This window comes from Aphis gossypii, chromosome 1, assembly GCF_020184175.1.
Source record: "Aphis gossypii isolate Hap1 chromosome 1, ASM2018417v2, whole genome shotgun sequence".
Lineage (NCBI taxonomy): Eukaryota > Metazoa > Arthropoda > Insecta > Hemiptera > Aphididae > Aphis > Aphis gossypii.
The window spans coordinates 13,062,149-13,083,705 of NC_065530.1; the positions used below are offsets into that span (position 1 = coordinate 13,062,149).

The 21,557-nt window shown below is 25.7% G+C and overlaps 1 protein-coding gene across 2 annotated transcripts; it reads right to left on the reverse strand.

Moving 5' to 3' along the window:
- Positions 1-11,786: 11,786 nt before the first annotated feature.
- LOC114132822 (hamartin) lies at positions 11,787-21,482 on the reverse strand. Of its 2 annotated transcripts, XM_027998405.2 has the most exons (23): positions 21,149-21,482; positions 20,623-20,675; positions 20,478-20,546; positions 20,263-20,402; positions 20,076-20,193; positions 19,868-20,003; positions 19,695-19,807; positions 19,444-19,630; positions 19,296-19,369; positions 18,990-19,120; positions 18,454-18,599; positions 18,296-18,385; positions 16,285-16,506; positions 16,066-16,161; positions 15,817-15,994; positions 15,520-15,719; positions 15,328-15,457; positions 14,998-15,269; positions 14,788-14,913; positions 14,621-14,722; positions 14,323-14,560; positions 12,510-12,906; positions 11,787-11,938 (listed from the first exon to the last, which is right to left on the reverse strand). In XM_027998405.2, the coding sequence occupies exons 4-23, from the start codon at positions 20,363-20,365 to the stop codon at positions 11,935-11,937; spliced, it is 3,063 nt and encodes a 1,020-aa protein (XP_027854206.1). In that variant the 5' UTR covers positions 20,366-20,402; positions 20,478-20,546; positions 20,623-20,675; positions 21,149-21,482; the 3' UTR covers positions 11,787-11,934. The 2 variants fall into 2 exon arrangements, with proteins under 2 accessions (XP_027854206.1, XP_050052945.1); XM_050196988.1 differs by lacking the exons at positions 11,787-11,938; positions 20,478-20,546 and having other exon boundaries at positions 12,506-12,906.
- Positions 21,483-21,557: the final 75 nt, after the last annotated feature.

The following is a 21,557-nucleotide window of genomic DNA, read 5'->3' on the forward strand; positions in this document are numbered from 1 at the left end:
GTACACACAAGAGGTTTTTTTAATTAAAAAAGTTTTTAAATTATATTAAATATTTGTAAGACATAGATTTCAATATTAAGGAATTATACTTCATATGATCTTAATATTATTGAAATAATAGAAACATTATAATATATGTCCAATGATAATACCAAAAGCCACTAAACAGGAGAGGAAAAATTTTACAACTTACATATTATATCAAAATATATAATTTAAAATAGATAATATTTATTTATATCAATATGTAGCAAGTAAAAAATCAATTATATAGATTCAAAGGTACGATATTTGATTTTAGTAACATTAAATATGATAAGGGTAAGCATATAAAATATAATAATGGACAAAAATTGAAAATACTTATCTATAAGGCTTTAAATTTAGTGAAAATTTTTAAAAAATACCTCTTTAAAATGTTATGTTAGGACGTTAGATATTTTTATGTTGAATGCTGAATCTATATAAAACCGTAAGGAACCCCCTAAAGCATTACTACCCATTAACTTTACACTGAACACTAACGTATTAAAATAATAAAACCTCATGTTATTATGAAACTAACATAGATACACACATATACATAATATAGCTACTAATCTAAAAATACGATCACACATAGATATTAAAGACTATAAATAACATATAGAAATGATTATACTTTTATAAGATACATTGAATTTTTTAGACTAGACATCCAATATTCATATTACCTGTACCTAAGTCTTAGAATATTGAGTTAAGAAAAATATTCATTTTTTCATATCGCATAAATGTGTGTAAAAATATTTAGCCGTTCTAACTTCTAAGCCATTCAGTTGTCCTTGAAACAAACAGAACTATTTAAATGCATTAAAGACTGGAGTATATGAATAGATACTTTTAGAAAGTTTATCCTTGAGTTTTATAAGACAGGCATCTACCCAAAATAATCGTTGATAAACTTCCTATATTAAAAATATTAAGGAACGAATTGGTGTATCGCATGGTCATAATAAATAATAATGCATAATACGCAACGTTAAGGTTACAAATTACAATACATATAGATACTATTATTGTTTACGATTACGATTGCTACGTATGGATAAATAAACAACTGAAGACCAAATGACCTATACTACAGTGTCAATGTAACTAAACGCTTAAATCTATAAATTCAATATATTTATCAATCAAAATCTATACAAATGTGACAGACCACAGTCCACAGTTAAGAAAATAATTAACAAAAAATTAAATAAGTACTTACATTATTTGATGTAGTAACTACATTGGAGTTGGTGTGATAATAATGTAAATAAAACATAAAAATACCCGAAAGTTGAAGTTAGTGCTACGTTTTAGACTAACTTTCATTTTAATAATAAAACTAAGTTAAAATTAACTTGTTTAAATACTATACATTATAATGTATAACTATATAGATGATAAATTATTATTATTGTATTGCAGTTTCACGCCTGCCGCTTGTGTTGCTAACCAATGTATACATACAAAACGGTAAAACAATAAACTATACACGTCATATTATTCAATATTAATAATAATTAAATAGGTTTAAAATAATGATTTAACCTAATATCAAATAATTCAATGTTAATTAAAATAAATAATGTGGTAGGTATACATTTACAATATACAATTTATACGAACTGTTAATTTGAAATTCAACAGTAATTCAATTTTTCATTTATTTTTGTTCACTAGTAAACTTTTCATTTAGCTCTTTACATTAAGTTAGCTTCACTATTTTACATATAGTTTCTTGTTAGATAATTTTTTCAATTAATAAAAAGTAAAACAAAATATTTTGGTGGGAAGAATATTGTTCTAAATTCAGTTTTCCGTCATTTGATTTACAACAATATATTGTAATGCATTCTGAAGTACCTAGATGAAAATTCTGTCCATAGTTTTTCATCACAGTCATCAGATCTTAAAAATATTACCAATTAATATGCATGGGAATGTTATTGTATGATTTATATGTCTATAAGTATTTTTATTCGTGAATCAAATAATGCACTTTAATTTTGATCCAGGGTTAATTAAAAAGTTAAGGGAAACAGGCACTTTTATGCAAATCCAATTTAACATTTGGAATTATATAAATAATTACTTATAAAATTAATATTTTCATTCTGAACTAACAATTTAATATTACAGTATTGCACATTATATTAACAAAACACAATTAAACTATAAACCTTAACTCACATACCTACTTATGATAGTATGGGTTAATAAATTATGAGTAAGTGAAGTATTGATTGTATATTATATTCTAATGCTATCTATTAAATTAGTATAACTCTAAATGTTTTGCACGATCATGATGGTTTGAAAATGGAAATTTTTAATCAAACTGATTTCATAGACTGTCTTATTTTGTAGGATATGGATTTATATTTTAATATATTTTGTCAAACGTGCATATAATATTATATTCTTAATAAATAAATGAACAATTTCTTTTTTTTAATCTAAACAATACAATAATTTACATACTAATAAACATTATAAGCTTAACTTCAGTAAATATTTAGTCTTCAAGTGAAACATGTGGTATTTAAAGAGCGCAGTTGAGAAAACCCTACAGCATGTCCTCTTTGCTGCTCCGAACTATAGTAGAAATATTAAGGTATTTTATGAAAATAATTTGAAATATGCGAGTGCATATTATGTAGTTATGTAGGTTGTAGTTACGCTTTTACAATTTGATCGTTAATCGTTGACGTTTTTTTTTTTTTTAAATCATTAGAATTGTTTAGCATCTATCAAAGATAAGAGATATAATAAATCCATGTTCATTTATAGAACTCTTTCAACTTAATTATCTGATTTTCTATATAAGCTGATTGTCGCTTGGCAAACTAAACATCTAAAATAGTCCACATGTTTGTGAAGTAGATGTAAGACCTGCAATTTTTTATTTTAATCAAATATTTATTAAAATAATTATCATTGGGAACATAAAGCATAACATAATATAATTTTACTATTAAGAGGTTAAATTTAACCATTCTGTATGCTTTACCAATAAATGTGCTTGTATGTACTATTGTACTAAGCGTATGTTTATAAAAATAATTAAATTCAAATTCAATTAATTAATAGTTAACGCCACGCGTAATGACAGTTCGATAATATTTTTACATATTAAATGTAATAAAATTTATCTTTATTACTGATTCAGTTATAGTGTAAAATAGAATAGAACAATATAATTTACAAATAACTACATGTGATAATAGGGTACATAAATCCTATTTCAGAAATATACTAAAAATAAAGGCTGACACACAACTCAGAATTTATTATATTTGATTCTACAAAAGCTCGCTATGACTAGGGTTTTTTATTAAGAATTAAACAATACTGAAAAACCATTTATACCATATTAGGTAATACTATTATAACTATAGATTTAAACATTATAACTTTTAAACTACAATAACTTGTTCGTTATAACAATGCTAAAATAAATTATAAACAAAGATTAATTAACATTTTTAAACATTAGCTAACCATTTCCCTGACGACAATACCTAATTTTTTTTTGGCATCGCCCCTTATACCATACTCTTGTCACCACCCACCAAAAAATAATTTTTACATCAAATAAAAACAAACGTAACATATTCTTAAACAAATATGTAGGTACTTGTTTGTTGTACATAAAATATGACATGATCACATGAGTTATAATTTACAAATTATGATGTATTCGTCTATTTTTATTATTAGTTAAAAAAATTTTCAAGACAGTATCACTGTCTATGGTATTATTGGTATTGGTTAAATCTCTTTCTATGCTTAATAAAGCTAAATTTGAAAAACAGTTTTGTGAGATTGTAAACAGAACCAATTTTTTACTCACCGCATAGCTGCAGAGGATGCTCTTTCACGAGTAGCACTATTAATAGGAATTGTATAAGCTATGTTCAGCAGTTTATATAAGTTTGGAAAGGACGTGTTGGATTATACAATTCCAACCATTTCCAAAGGTATCAACATTTGATTATTGGTAGATTGTTTTTTTAAGATTTTGTGGAATCATCATTTCTGACTTTAAACTTTCAACATCAGTATTCAATAAATTCTATACAAAAATAAATTAGTATTACCATTCTTTTTTCATTAATGTTTCATTTAAAAACAATTAAATAACTTACTTTATAATAGTTTATAAATGTCATGTTTATTAGATAACAATATTATTATTAATTAATAATTAATAATACTAATAAAACTGAGGAGTCATTCATTAGGTATAACGTATCTATGTGTTAAATTTGAATTCAATAATAAATTATTGTCTACGAAAAATGATTATGATGGAAGATGATCTATAATCAACTTATATACTTTTATGATATATTTAGACTATTTATTTTAGTAATTACATTTATATTATAGTCATTTATTTTACTATTAGTAATAATAGTAGATTGAATCGTTGAATTAATTTTTGCCAAAAACATTGCATTTTAGCATACAATTATATTTACATCAAAATAATAATTTAGGTACATATTTTCATAACACTACAAGTGAATTTGAAAGAAAATAATAATTTATTTTAACTTTAAATACTCATAAAAAATTTTGAATATATATTTTATGATATTTTTAAATTGCAACTATAAGTTTATTAAGTTAGTAATATTTAAAATCTTGTAGTATATTTTTTATTTTTTTACTTAAAAATAAAAATGTTATCATATTGAATAAAAAAAAAAATACTAAAAAAGTTAAGTTTCAAATATAGGCATATAAATATTACACAAAGAACCAAAATAAATTTCTAATTTTAACCTGTTTATAAAATGCTACTATAAATATTTGGTGAAAATTTCTAATTTTTACATTTATTCATTTTGTCGAGAATGGTTTTATGTAAAAATACCCGTTTTCCCCAAATTTGTTTTGTGTAAAATCGTATTTAAATTTTCTTGTAAAATTGTATTTTTAAGTGACTCAATATTATCTACATATGTAAAACAAATATTTCAAAAATTTTAATAGTTTATTAATAATGAGTGTCTCACATAATTTTTTAAAAGTATCATTCGGCAGTACCATGTTGGCATGTTATAAGAATGAGTCAGCTGCAGCGGATTATAAAAATGTCAAATATAGCCGAACGTTAACCATATAGGATGAAACAAAAATTACTGAAAAATATTTAATTACCTATATCAATAATATATTATTATACAGTTAGTTACATATTTTATAGTTGTTTCTACGATAACTAATAACTTATCAGTTATCATTATAACAACAATAACTATGATAGTACTATCGACAAAACTGCATTCACAGGTGGCTTATAAAACGGTCATGTTGAAAACTTCCTGTATAATATTATTATTATTATTATTATATAGGTATATAGTTATACGCCGACAGCTGTTATAAGTACCTACGCCACAACCGCCACTGCTTGTGTAATGCATGCAAGTATGATATGTACAGTATATAAATGTGTATATTGCTATTACATTATATATAGGTAGGTGCAGGTAGTACCTATTTATATATATACAAACATACGCGCAGATTTCTCCGTCTACAAAAACACTTTCCTCCGTTTCCGTACACCTAAGGTCAATACGGGTACGGCCTTCTTTTTATTCGGTAACCGTTGCGATGATGATGATAATAATTACAACGTATTACACAATTTATAATACGTAGAGGTATTCATACCATCTGATCGCATGTATATTATATTTATTTATGTATTATAATATATATACCTAGTGTATTAGGTACATATTTTGACATTTACTCAGAACACATAATAATACATTTTATACTAAAATTGCAACGAGTCGTTTTTATATCATAAAACAATATACGTTCTTATATTTAACTGTGTATAATAAACACCAAATTGACAGATTTTATTTCTTTTAAAAAAACAAAAATACTGACAAAGATTTTGACGGAATGGTCGTTTAATTATACAAATATGCAAAATAGACATACTTATATTACGTATAAATAAATAATCTATCTTTTTTTTTTTTTAATAATGGTTACTAAAACAGTCTAGAAACGACCGTATATAGGTAAAGTAAAATTTTTGTTAAATAGATACTTAAGTTAGATCTTAAGTTTTACATTTTTACAATAATAACATTTTTATAGTTTTTGTTTGATTAGATAGGTATTCATTGAAAATGCAGTTTAAAAATGTTATATCTATTAGAGAATGATCTTATTAGTCCAATTTATAGATACTATTCAATAAATAATAACTACTGATGTGTTACGTTTTTTCTGATAATTATAACAAAATTAAATAACTACAAACAACAAACAATTAGTTTACAATTCAGTTTTATAAATAAAGATAAAATAATGCAACACTAAAATGTGGAACAAGCTTACAAATCAAATTACAATATACCTTTTAAGTTAAAAGTATAAATAATTTAATTAATTATAATATACTCCTTTAAGCTCTTAAATTATATAATAAAGTCAAAGTTAATTTTTTCTGATACAACAACTATATGCGCATATTAATCTTTTTAAATTTGATTTATTACATAACTGAATGTTTTAAAAACCAATTGGAAAAATGTAAATTTTTTTTTGTCTTGTTTTACATAAAAAAAAATGTGTTCTTATCAACTCAATCAGTAAGTTATAATACAGATTACAATTTACAGTTACGTATACCTAATACCTACCTATATAAAATAATATTTATAAATATTTACAATGATTTAAGAACCAGCGACCATAGAATGTTTCATTGCTATTTTAAAATGCGTTGTTTTAAAACACATTTTTTCATTTTTGAAAATGGAGTTTTGTCCATCTCAGTCTAATATCACATATATACCTACGCTATTAAACATTGTGACGGCACAGGTTCACCGCATCAATTACAGTTACCTAACATTTATAGTTTCTAATACTGTCATGCGCGATATAAATACATAGGTATAATAGTAGGTACCTAATAAATACCTAATATAGTAAAATATATATCTAAATAATTATATACGAACAGGAAAATGGAAAGTTAATACAATTATAAGTTCAAAAAGAAACGGACTTTAAGTTATTATAAGATCATAATATTATAAATTATATGTAGTATGTATATATTAATATTTTATGTTGGTAGGTACCTACCTGAGTAATGCGTGCGTTCATTTTTTTTTTTACTGTAAAACAATATGAATAATTGAGATTTATATTATGAGAAGATTTTCTTTCAAATCAAATCAATCATCTGTTTTGAATACTTCAGTTCTAGTTACCTATATTCTTAGATTTTATAATTTAAATAATTTTTTTTAAACACAATAAATTGTATAAATAAGTAATACGTTGAAAATAAGTTTTTATATTGTGATGTCCGAAACGTTCTAAAGTGTCAACTGTATATTGTGGTCGGTGATTGCCGATTGGCCGATTGGCGATTTACGAGTTTTGAATACATCTAGCGAGTACCATCTACACAGTATGTACACATGCACTTATAATAATAATAATTGGTACTTAGCGAAATAGAATATTATTAAGCGCGCAGGAAATTTTCTTCCTCCACGACAATATTGATTTATTATTAGTACTTGGTAGTTGGTATGAAATATAATAATGAAAGGTAGGTAAGACATAATAATATATCGTATGATAATACATAGCTACATTCATCAATGAATATAAATTAATTTTAAAAAATATAAATATTGTAGGTAGGTACTAAAATGTATGTTTTATTTTTGCCAAGATCATTGTTAATTGCTATCAATTATCATAAAACATGCCCTCCTGGGAATTCTCTGCTACGACACGTTTGAATTATATATCAATTTGTCGTACTAACTACTAACAAACTGCGTAATGCAGAAAACTTCCACTGTCTATAATAATAATATGATCCCGTCCAAACATCAACGCATCCAATCTCCATAAAACATCATAATGTAAAATCTACATTATATTATTATAAATAGGTAGTGTATAATGTATGAAAAAAAATAATAATACGATTTAACCCCATGCTAAACGTTTAAAATAGCAATTAAAGCAATTTATTAAATTTCGCTTGCATCAAACCTTTTAAGTTAAAAGTACTATAATTAAAGTAGGTACTGTTAAAAGTAGTATTATTAAACGATAGGTCGCAAAACTCCACTTTAAAATTACGTGGTGAAAATTTTAATTGTATAATCGATAATATAGTGATGATTGGTAAAGGAAAATTGTTCTTTTTTGTTTTTTTGTTTTAAGTACATTTTATACTTAGCCCTAGATGGGGTGAAATAATTTAATTATTTTTGAACTCCCAATTCCCAAGATTCTTCATATTATAGCGATTTAGCGCCAATTGTGAAAGTTAGGTACCTATAGTAGCCAAAAAATACCAATATAGTTATAAGTGGTATATTAATAATCGAATACAAAGAATTTAACGCATGTTATAATAAGTAATTAACTAATAACCATGTAAACGATGTACATAAAATAACCTAAAAAATCAAATTAAGATCATTTACATAACATTTTTCAGCATACCTCTTGGCTCTTACAAACAACAATTATCATAATTATGATAGGTAGGTAAATATAATGTAGGCGTTTCAGGCATCTTACCATCGAAATAGTGAAAATGTATTTTGAATCACCCTATTTGACCTATCTTTACCACCAAGATGTCGGTTTACTACTTCACTTTTAACATACTAATAAACATAAATTAAATAAATTATAAATTATTATTAAAATAGTAGTTTTTCTTAATCTATTACTAAATATATCCTAAATTAATAATGTAATTTTAGTTTGTAAATTGAATGATATTTTTCTTGTTTTAAATAAACAGATAAAATAAAGAACCCAGATATTGTTAACTTATCAACGATCTAAGTTTAGTTTTTAACTTCCCCAACCGGACCGATAGTACTAACCGTAGGTACGTGGGAGAGAATCATAGACTCTTAACTGGGCCTATGCTAAGAGGTTTCCACTTTCCCTGGTCTTGGTTGGTTTGGGGATGGTAAACCTGGTCTACAGAACAATACTGTAAACCCAATTTTGAACCAAAATGAAAGAGGATTTTAGTCACATTCTTTCAAGGAATTCGGAAGCCTAGGAAGTGGCAGCAGTGACTGCGCAAGCGGGCTTCTTGGGGATTATCATTAAGTCACCGCAGAGGAATAGAAGAGGTATCCAATCAAGTCTCTGTCTCTTTTAGAGCTACTGATGTGAAAGTCGTGCCTAAATTGGACACCCAAAACAAAAATTTAGTACTGCAAACGAGAACCGAAGGTGCAGACAATTAAGATGTGGCATGCATCCTATTTCATAATTGGGCTGAATACTTGGTACAAGTAAACGCAATGCTTAAAACATTTCCAAAATACACGATTTTGCAAAAGGAACTAGAAACATAAACCGCCAAATTTAACAATGATATGTTAAAGAGCATGGCTAAGGAAGCAAACGGTGGAATTAATAAATTAAATTAGCTCACCATAAAAAAGACTGAAGAAGTACATCATCTATGTCAGATTGGCAGTGAGACACGCTGAGATGTCTTTCAATCGTGGAGGAGAACCCCTTTTGGTCCTACTTTTGGGCGAACAGAAATCCAGATGAGGGATTTGTGACTAGAAAAAGCGCTTATTAAAACACATCTACAACTAAAACCAAATCCCAAATCATACAGAAGGAGAAACTAAAAAAAAGAGCAATTAAGGATTAGATACCTGAAACTAAGATGAAAAAGGTGAAAATAAAAAATAAAACGGTTGAAAACCAGCGGCAAGTCGACAGCGTGCCTAGAGGAGACTTACGCATCGACTTCCAAGTCTTGGGTCTGAACATCAAATCGTTAAGGACGTTGGGAAAAGGAGAAGTCATGATCCAGCTACTAAGCAAAGGCGAACGCAAAGCGGAAGCGGCGAAAACTCTAGACCATATCAGGGGCACTGGGAGACGACGCGATGCTTAAGACCAGTCCGAACAGCCCGACTCAAGAAATCCTAGACGTGGATTCGAAGGCTATTACGGAAGAGTTAATTGAAGTGGTATGTACGGTCGCTAACTCTGCCGACGAGTCGATAAATGTATTAAGAATGGTGTCTTCATCCGGCGGTAGTCTGAGTGCCCGAAAAAATAGTCACCATCTTACTGAAAACCAGCAGACTGCTAGTAGAACTAGTCAGATGACGAGTGTGATTAAAAGCACCTATCTAATGGTGCTACAGATATCACGGTTTCGGCCACCTCCGAAGCAAGTGTAAGAATCGAGACCAAAGCAAGTTGTGACTTGTGGTGAGGAGGGACAACAGACGAAGTCTTGCAAAATCACCCCTCCTCCCGTTTTATCCTCTGCAAGGAAATGGGCCAGGATGACGCCCACTATCCAGGAAGCAGTCGTGTGCCGTATGGATAGAAGCAGCAAGAAAGAAAGTATAAAAAAACTTAGTTAAGTTTTACTCGATGTAGCCCGTTTGCCCCGATTTCAGAGAGATTATATGCCTCCAAAAGGTTTTATCCATAATTATAACAAGGCATTGTATTGCATTTTTTCTTATTCAAGGTTCACAATTGTATTCAATTTAATGTTTATGTAAATCAACGATGTGGACCTTGGGGTGAAATAACATCAGTTGATAAGTACCGTCCCCCGGTTTTCAATTTAAAAATATTGTAAAAAAAAGTTTACTTATTAAAATTCTAAGTTCTGAAATTGTAATGCTATGTAACGTACAGTATGTTTATAAACAACTAACAAGATATTGTCGCCAGTTCAATAAAACATTTAAAATGTTTTAAATAAAATTTGTAACTTTTCGTATGGACTTCTGATAAACCCTTATATAAAATACCCATATAATATGTTATATGTATATGCAATGTCTTTGCATACATTAGTTCAACGTTCAATATACCATGCTACTAATTCAAAAATACTTTACTAATTGGCAAATAAATAAATTATAAATATAAAAGAATCAGAATCAGTTTTTGTATGTAATGATTTGTCATTGAATTAATTAATTAAAATTTAACATAAAATTAAAGAATATTTTTATCCGAATAATATGAGAATATTACTTATTATAGATCACACAAAGCCATAAAGGAAGAAGTTTAGATAAAGATTTAATGATAGCTTGTGAAGTATATTACATAAAAAAATAGCATTTATTGAAAACAACATTAACAATTATGTATTTATGAACTGTAAAAAATAATTGTTGAATAAAATGTCTAATTGACATTTTTCTATGTATTAAAAGATAGTAAAATTTTTCTTGCGAAAATAAATGTTTAAAACGGTTACAAGACGTAAATTTTTAATTAACAGTGCTACACATGAACACAGTTATTTTTACATCTAATGACATTATTAGCCATTTAACACATAAACATATTATACATAGACCAAAAAATATAAACTCTTCATTTACATTTAAATTCAAACTTATCAAAGATATGTACAGTATTACATTTTCAATAAGTGTATATTGATTATTCATTTTAAATAATTTTTCATATTAATAGAAATAAAAATCAATATAAAAATGAACAATTTATGTAAAAAAAACCTACAACGACATAGTTAAATTCATTGGTTAGACACGATAATTCAATAATCAATCAGACACATATAATATATAATAGTTATATAATACAAATTCACAAATTGAATACCATGCATTTATGTGTGTATGTATAGTAAAAACAATATATGAAATAACTTTACTAATACCACAAACATAAAATAAAAACATTTTAAACAATTAATGTTGAAAAATATATGTATAATTTATGTAAATAATTATTCAACAAAAATGTTAGCTTTGTTTGATTGAATAATCTTGTACACAGTATGGTTAAATCCTTTTTATAAATGATGTTAAGTATCCAGTACCATTGAGATCATAATGTTTACCTGAAAAGATTAAAAAAAATTAGAGCAATAGAGCTATACCCTACGGCCTACATCAAATTTTCTGATAATTTTAATAAGTACACTAAAATTATTTTTAAAAACTATTAAAAATTGTACTTAGATTAATTATTTCAATTTTCAGTATAATAATATATAAGAAATAAATTATAAAATCTTAACTAACTATTAATAAGAAACCTTTTATTATAAACCTGTATAAAAGTTTGTAATAATTAATTACTAATGAAGTAATGAATATCTAACAATTTTTGCTAATTGAAATGATTAATACAACATTTAAAAATCACAATTATTTAAATAGTATGATTCACAATTGAGTATTTAATATTACCAATATTTTAACATATTTAATACAATACAAATTGTTATCATACACCAAACATTGAGAGAATAAAAAAAGGAAATACAACAATGTATCAATTCATTTATAAAACTTTAACTTTATTTAAGATGAAAAATGTCAGGAACTGCTAATGATATTATACAACCGATTTATATCACGATAATACATTTTTATTAACTATTAACACTAATAATATTCTGTAATTACTTTGGAGTTGTAGGTATAACGGTGATGTCATCACGGCTGTCATCAATATCCGCCAACATCATACTAAGCCTAAAGTTTGCATCTTGATCACTTACTGAAGTGTTTGAGTCCACCATAACTAAGTCAGAACTGAATTTAGGAAGCTCTTCAATAAATTTTTTCTTAGATTCTTCTTCTTCTTTATTTTCTTTATACTGGCATTGTATTTCTTTCAAAATTCTACATTCTTCTTTTACTTCAGATAATTGTTTGTTGAATTGTTCTTTAATTAATTCTATATTATATTTATTATTTTGAATACATGCATTTTTAGTATTTAATTTCAACTCTAAATCAGCAATACGAGCATTTGATTCTTCTAACAGTGCAGATTTATGGCTTAACATATTTTGAAGCTCTAATAAAATAACAACAAAATATTTATTAATATTTATTTATTAAAGAAAATAGGTTGTAGTATATAAATATGCTATATATTATAGCATATAATATGTTATAATACATAGCAATATATATAATATTATAGTTATAGTACATATCTGTAAAAATAATAACAATAAGAGAAAATACAAATATATAATACAATTTTAAGTATAAACAAATTAAAAGCTAAATTAAACAAAGAATTATAAATTAAATTAAATTGTTATTGGCAAGTCTCATGGCACAGATAATAGGTTTGTTTTTAAAATAATTGGTCATGTAAAGAAGAATGAATTTTTTTCATGAATTCTAAGTTAATTGAGCATGAACCTTTAAAATGTTTATAAGATATATAAAAAAGGGGGGGGTCTACAATACCTGAAAAGTGTTTAATTCAAAATGGATTAGGAATAGTCTAGCCCAGTGTTTCTTAAATATTTTTTATCCATAATCCCTTTTTTTTGTCCACTTTTATTTGGAAACTCTCATAGGGTATTTTTATTTAGCTTTCAACAATAAGTTATTACAACTTGACAATTAGAATCCCTACTTTGATTTAACAGATGTAATCTGTAAAAATGTTTTCCCTGCTAGTCATTATGAATCTTTAGTTAAATGATTTAAAGTTATTTTCTTGGACATTTTGAAAAAGAGCACTTAAGTTTTACGGATCCCTAGGGTCTACACTACTATTTTAAACATATGCAACATCCAAAAATGATTTTAATCCATTTTTTTTCTTCCAGAAATCAATAATATCATTAATTAAACCTTAAATATCTAGTGTGTATGAATTTATAGCAAATACAAATTTAAAACATAATTCAGGTACATTATAAAAATGTAATTCAATGTAGGTATTGTCAAAAACATAAAATAAATGATTATAGTTACATAAACTAAAAGTTGATACTAGCTTATACTTGAACTATAAAAAAAAAATATATTAATGCATTTTTTAACAATATTATAAATACTATAGTCAATATGCATTGTATAAAGTTCTTAGCATATTTTTGTGATTTCAAAAAATATTTTACTAGGATCATGACATACTTCCTGAAAAGTTACATTACTGCAGTATAAGAATTAACATATTAAACTTATTAAAATCACTTGGTGAATGGTGATGATAATATAAATGGTCTTTTAAACATAAATACCTAATATATATAATAAATAGTACATAATATAATATTATGTTGTCTATAGCTTTTTGTTGTGCCAATGACAATTATTTTATCCAAACATAAAAGTTATGATTTTAAAGCATATTATGGAACATATTAAAGATTTTAAGTCATATAAGGTTCTTATTTAAATATGTTTTAGTGCTAACAAATCCAAGCCTCGCCCCATTAATAATTAATAAATACTTTATAACACATACCGTTTATATTATGTTTGTAAGATTCTTGACTCAACATAGCATTGCTGGCATCACATCTAAGAGCATTTAAATGAGAAACAACATCACGCTGTTGGGATTGCATCTCACCACTCATGACTAGTTCGCGTTGCAAATTTATCACTGTACTTTTTAGTTCTTTACTAATGTTTGCTGTTGCTTGAACAATAGTTAATTCACTTAAAGTATTGAACAGCTCTGCTTTAGTCTCAGACAATTGCTAAATTGAAAATAATAAAGTAAATCTTCTATGAAAAATTGTTTTTTTTAATACGCTTACTTTGGTAACCTCAGCAGTCTTTAATCTCTCCCCATTATAAAGCTGTTCTAACAATAAACAGTTTTTTTTGGCTTCTTTAGTTTCCTCTTGATATTTTAAACACTAAATTATAACAAGTGATTAATTTAAAGTGCTATAATAAATAATAAAAATAAAAATGTTCCAACTTCAGTTTGAAAATGTGTTACTCTCTCTTTAAGGTCTTTAACTTGTTTTAATGAATCTTGCCTTAACTTTTCAAACCCTGAAGCTGCATCTTCAATTTCAACCTGTAATGTTAAGACTTGATCTTTCTGTAAAAAAAAAAAAAATACTATGACGTGTTTTCATTTTAATTAATTCTTATATTTTCTGCAAATATTTAGTATTTGACTCACCAGAGCAGAATTGTGTTCATCAATGGCTCGACTACTTCTCGATTTACCTAAAAGTCTACGATTTCGTTCAGCATGAACTTCTCTACGGTTACGTTCAAATTGTAATTGTAATGTTAATAAAGCGATTTGGTCTTGTAATAATTTGACATCATTACTAGATTGTGCTGTATGGCGATGATTAAGAACTATTGCCGATGTGCGCACATATTTTTCAATTAAACTTAATGATTCATCTTCTTGGTTATTAAAAATATTTTGTTGATTTTTAGCACCTTAAACAAATTAATAAGATAATATAACAAAATGTATTAAAGTAATTTTAAAACTCACTATTGTGTGGATCATTATTATATGCAGGAAATATGCTACAAAACAAATGTTCATAAGGTAAAATGTGTTCTGTTTGAGTGGAAACCGTGTGAACTTTAGTTATATTAATATCATTTTTTGATTTCTTTTTCTGTAAAAAAATGTTTGATTATAATAAATAATTTAAATGATTGATATTAGTTATGAGCTTACTGGTAGTGAAGTAACATGGCCATTACTAATATTTATACCACCTCCATGATGATCCTCTTCAGTTTCTTCTTGTAATGGCGAGGTGCCAGAAGAAATACTACTCCCATTGGTTTTTTTAATCTCAGGACATGAATATGCTCTTCGAACACTAAGTAATGAAAATTCGGGTCCTTTTTTAGGACTGCTATCAGTACTTTGTCCTAAAATAAAAATTTTATTTTTTATTTAATAAGTAAAATCAAGTAATATAGATCTATTAAAAATATCAGGAAAATATTAGTATTTTGTTAATTATACCAGAAACATTTATAGTTTTCTCTGGAGTACATTGACTATAATAACGTCTTCTTGTTCGAACACTCATTACAAATTCTTTTATTGAAGCAGAATCAGGCATATGTAATCCTCCCTCATAAGTTTGACATGGTGATCCATTGCTTTGTTGATCACATTCAATGATATCTTCGTCTCCAGTCTTATAAATATTAATCACTTGTTATTATAAACAAATATTTAATAATATTTATATAGTATTTAGTATAGTACTTGTATTATTTCAGGATTATTTGGTAGTTGAGTTTGAGCTGCAATAGGTTTTGATTCAGAACGTACATTGTGTTCATCTTTAATTGAATCTGTTATCTAAAATAAAATTTAAAAATGTATCAAAATGTTTAAAAAAGAATTTAAAAGACTTTATATAATAAATAAATATATATATATATATATTTAATCACTTTTCTCGATAGTTTGACCTAATTCTACCTGATTACGTTCCATTATCATTCTGTCCACTCTACGAGCAAGTGACTGTGATTGGATATCTTCGGAAGGAAAAATAAAACCTTCTTTTTTCAACGGTGAACTAGGCTGAGAATTTGGTGTTGATGAATTACGTCTAGATAAATTGTCTATGCCAAATGAATTCAATGCTCTGACTACAGTAGAGTTTATAGATGGCAACCTTGATTGTTGATATATATCATCCTTTCAAAATTGATTGAAATAAGTTACAATATATATACTTCTTAACATAAATGAAGCGATAGAAGAAAAAAATTGTTTGAAGATATACAACCACCATATAGAATATAAGATGTATTTTTACATAGACTAACATTTATAGCCAAATCCAAAACCAAAATAATTAAAAATCAAACAACATTAGTGTCCAGTTCTTTCTCTATAACTTGTCTATATGTGTGATTAAACATTATTTTGTTAATTACTCCACATTAATTAAAAGAAAATTAATTGACATTCTTAACCCTTACACTCGACAAAAATTTTCTAGAACTCTGCTATGTAAATGACTTTCATAAATTAGTAGAGGTAAGTAAAATAATTTAGTTTAGAATAATTCAAGGTTAAATAGGGGCAGAGACAGCCTGCCCCACATGGACACCAAGAGGTTCCCCTTGGTCTGATATATTGGAATTTTTCATTGGCCTGACAGCTATATTACATTATTTTTTTTAAATAATTAGATAGTTTTAATTTCTTTATACAAAAAAGAAATATATTAAGATGTCTAATACATTTTTCCGGCTAGAATTTTTATCCCAGGCTGTTCCTGGATAGGTGATACTAAGACAAAATAATTATATTATGTTCATAAGAAATTTCTTTATAATAATAATTAAAAGTAATAACCAAATAAAAAAAAAAAATTAATTGAATGGATTTGGTATTTATACAAATTCTTTATACATTAGAATTTATTTTGACAGCTAAAAGTTTAAAGTCAAAACCAGAGAGTGACAACTTTGTAGTTTTGAGAACCAAAAATTTATATTATTAATCATAAACATTTAAATTTACAACAATATTTTGTATACCATGATTATCACAAACATAAATCTCCAAAATATACACTTCTAAACAACTTAAAATTAATTTATGAGTTTTCTGAGTTTTCAAGTGTTGTGCTAATAAAAAGATATTACTAAACTATCATGAATTTATATTTAAAAATTATAAAATACTTTAAATATTCTGACATTTTATTTTTTGTTATAGTAGATTACAAAATTGTTTGTCATTAAAGTCATAATAATATGTAATTATTTAAGTTTATGAAATTTTTGGCATATTAAATTTTTATTTAAATATTTAATAGAGCATTAACAAATTTTTAATATGTATAAAGCTTTATATAAAACTATCAACCAATAACGGAAAATACTCTACTGTATAGAACAAATAATACTTAACGATTAAAGTACAATTAATAATACAAGATTTTTGTCATGTATGCATTTTAAACAAAAGAGATAATATTATTTATTATAATATTAATGTGTAAAAAATAAATATACTCTATATCATTGTTAAATTACTAGTCTATAACAATGAAAAAAATAAATAACAGTAAAAAAAATTGAAAATAAAATAATAAAATCATGAGTGTTAGAAGAAAACACAAACTTATTATATAAATAGTATGAGAATTGAGAAACATGCACATTCAATCAAATATTGACAAAATATGCATTTTTAATTTTTGTTTTTAAACTTGTCATTGAATAAAATACATTTCTAGTTAGGTAAACAATAAATTAAGGACATGAAAAAATAAATACAATTCTACAACTTTCTAGTTTTATTTATAATTGAATTAAAAAATTTAATAACATTGTAATATATTATTTTGTAGTCAACTATTTTTGCAGTTAATGTAATAATGATAAAAATACCATTTCTATGCATATTGCATATGGTATATAAATACAATAATTTTAACTTAATACAATAACAAATAATTTTTAATATTTACCCTGATTGGAGTTGTTTCTGGTGTGGCTTCTACAGCTGCTTCTGGAGGTGAATGTTCATTATGGTTGAAAATCAATGGTTTATAATAATTCTGAATTATTATAACAAAAGTTATACATTTGCTATCGATACTTATTAGTTAATATACATCAATTTTACCTGTATGTTTGGAGTAGTGGGCATGGATTTAACAGTATCTTTATGAAATTCTCCACAATATAACATTGGACTCCATAATTCTTTATCTCTGATACTATTAACACTAACAATATCTCCAGTGGCTCCAATACTTGATTTTAAAACTTCTAAACAGATTTTACATAAGTTGAAAATTTAAAAATAATTTTATTAGCATATTCATTACAAGCAGGAATTATTATAATATATGGATTTTAATTTTATAAATATTCAAAAATATCCTTGATTAGCAAATTATTTAATTATTCCCAATTTCTTTTATTGTGGTTCATATATTAACCAACTAAATATAATAATTAACTAGTTTATTATAAAAATTGATTACATTTTTTGATCACACATTTTTTAATAAATCAACATTTTGTTAACTTCAAATTCTATTTCTAGTTCTTATTTATCAATGATTTGATAATGTATTATTTTAATAAAGTATAAATTAAACAACAATTAAAAAATACATTGGATTATTAAATATTATAATTTAATCTATGGATTACCAAGAGCTGATGAAAAATTTGACCCCGCATTTGTCCACGTTGAAGGATTTTGATAATTTCTATCCCCATTTTCCAATAGAGTATATTTTGTACATTCCATAACAACATCGTGTTGCTCCATTTTTTTCCACCTGTAAAATAATTATATTTAAAAAAAACTAAAATCAAAAATCAAAAATTAACTATTTTTTTTATTATTAATTATAATTTGCAATTGAAATGTGATTTAAGTAGACAGAAGAATTCCATAATGATATAAAATTATCAAGTATTTACATTATTAATAACATTGTAAAATATTTATACCTTTGAACTGATGTTTCTACATCTTTGCTGCTCACAATTAAACTTGGATGCATACGCATTGTTTCTACCATGGGCTAAATTTCAAAAAAAATGAATGACAGTTATATAAATATTTTAATAACTAACATAAAATATAAATAAATCTTACTTTAATCGTATGAGTAAAAACTAAATGGTTATCAGATGTACTATATTGTTGCTTTAAATATAACACAAATGAACATGGATACATACTATATAGCTGAACAAATAATACATATAACGATATCTGAAGATGGAATAAATGTATTTCTGAAACTTTGTTTTTTTGTGAAGTATTCCAAGCCGCCAAACGACTAAAATTAAAAAATATATATTTTATTATTTACAAAAGTAAGTAAATAAAATAAAGATACATACCTAAATCCTTCAAAAATATCAGGTAAAAATGAAGAAATTAGTGCAGGAATAACAGTCAAAAGAACATTAAGAGCAAGTAAAGCACTAGTAATAGTAATAATTTCATTTTCGGACTGAAAAAAACATTTAATTAACAAATAAAATATATTAAATGTATAATTCATAGTTCATACCTTTAAAAGTTTTATTAATTCCTTGAGTAAATGATGGTTGGTAATTTTAATCAACCATGTTGGTTGTCTTTTTACTACATGACCAAGTAATGTAAGTGCTTGAAGACGATTTGTACTTCGTAAGCCATCAACAAGCCTAAATACATTATTCCAAATATATTTTAAATCATTTTTTTTTTCAAAATGTATAAATTATGAAAATATTTACCTATCAAAGAGATACTTGTCGTGTGGTTCCCTAACAGCCACTAATACTTCCACAGCTCTCTGTGATCCCGTTGACATAAAATAATCGTACATTCCATTTAACAGCCATGGTTCTTTAACTGTTTATAGAATTATTAATAATTTATAATTTATACTTTAACTGTTTTAAATAAATTTAAATTGTTCACCAATATTAAATTGATCATGAAATTTGTGTTTTACATCTTCTACTTCTTGTGGAATGTTGGACTCCAATGATGTGAACAGTTCCATTACCTCCATAGCAATCATTTTTCCAACTGAACATTCTATGTTAATTATAATTTAACTGAAATACAATTAAACCCCAAAATTAATGTACAAATTCAACTAACAAGTTAAAAATAATTATTGAAAAACATACATTATAGCTGTTAACCAACTTCTAGAACAATATTTCCAATTTAAAGTCACATTTAAACTTATAATTTGACTTGAAATTTATAAAAAAATAATAACAAATACATACATTTTAGAAAAACATACAATTGCCAATCCAGTTTACTTACTGTCATCTAATGCCATAATACATTAACGCATTGTCACCAATTAATCGTTTGTTCTGAAAAATAAAAATATAACATTTAACAAGTTTATCAATCCACTACTACATTTTATCAATAATAATTCGCAACACATTTAAATTAAATGTAAAATACAACTGATTTATTTATTTATGAGGCTTATATAAAAATAATAATAACAACTATGATAAAATATGTACCTATTATTATTAGTAATATCACGGACTAAGATCTTAGTCCGTGGTAATACTTCCAATGCACAACAAATACCATACACTCCATGTTTTTCAAACATGTCTCTTAATTATAAAAACAAATCAATTCATCATACCAAACAATAACCATATAGGTACAATTATGTATTCATTTAATTGATGATTATTTAATAAACAACAATGATAGTAAAAATTTTAATAACAGGAATAGTTAAATGATTTTCTGATCAATTTGAACTGAACAAGACAAAAAGCAAGTATTTGTAATCTATTATTAGTCTATCCTTATAACTCACCATATATTAATTCGAATTAGCAGTAGACGTTAACATGTATAAATATTTATTCTACGAGTAGAACTAGCAGAATAATATTATAATCGGTTCGGTGGTGTTTTCTTGTGTACCTCGAAGTGGATTAAAATTTACGAAAATATCGTGTGCTTAGATTGCACTCGTGAAACTGAAAACGTTTAAGATAAAAAATGACAGAAAAACAATGAAATAAGCTTTCATGGTTTCCTCTGGACGGTCGTTCATCGTTTTTTACTAGCTCGGTGCAATTAACTAGTACACCAGAACATAGTGCAAACTACAAGTCTATAAATTAAATATACCTATATATATAACAAAAATAATATCTATAATATGTTAAATTTAATAATTAATAATATATTAAACGGTGATAACAAACACAATGCATCCA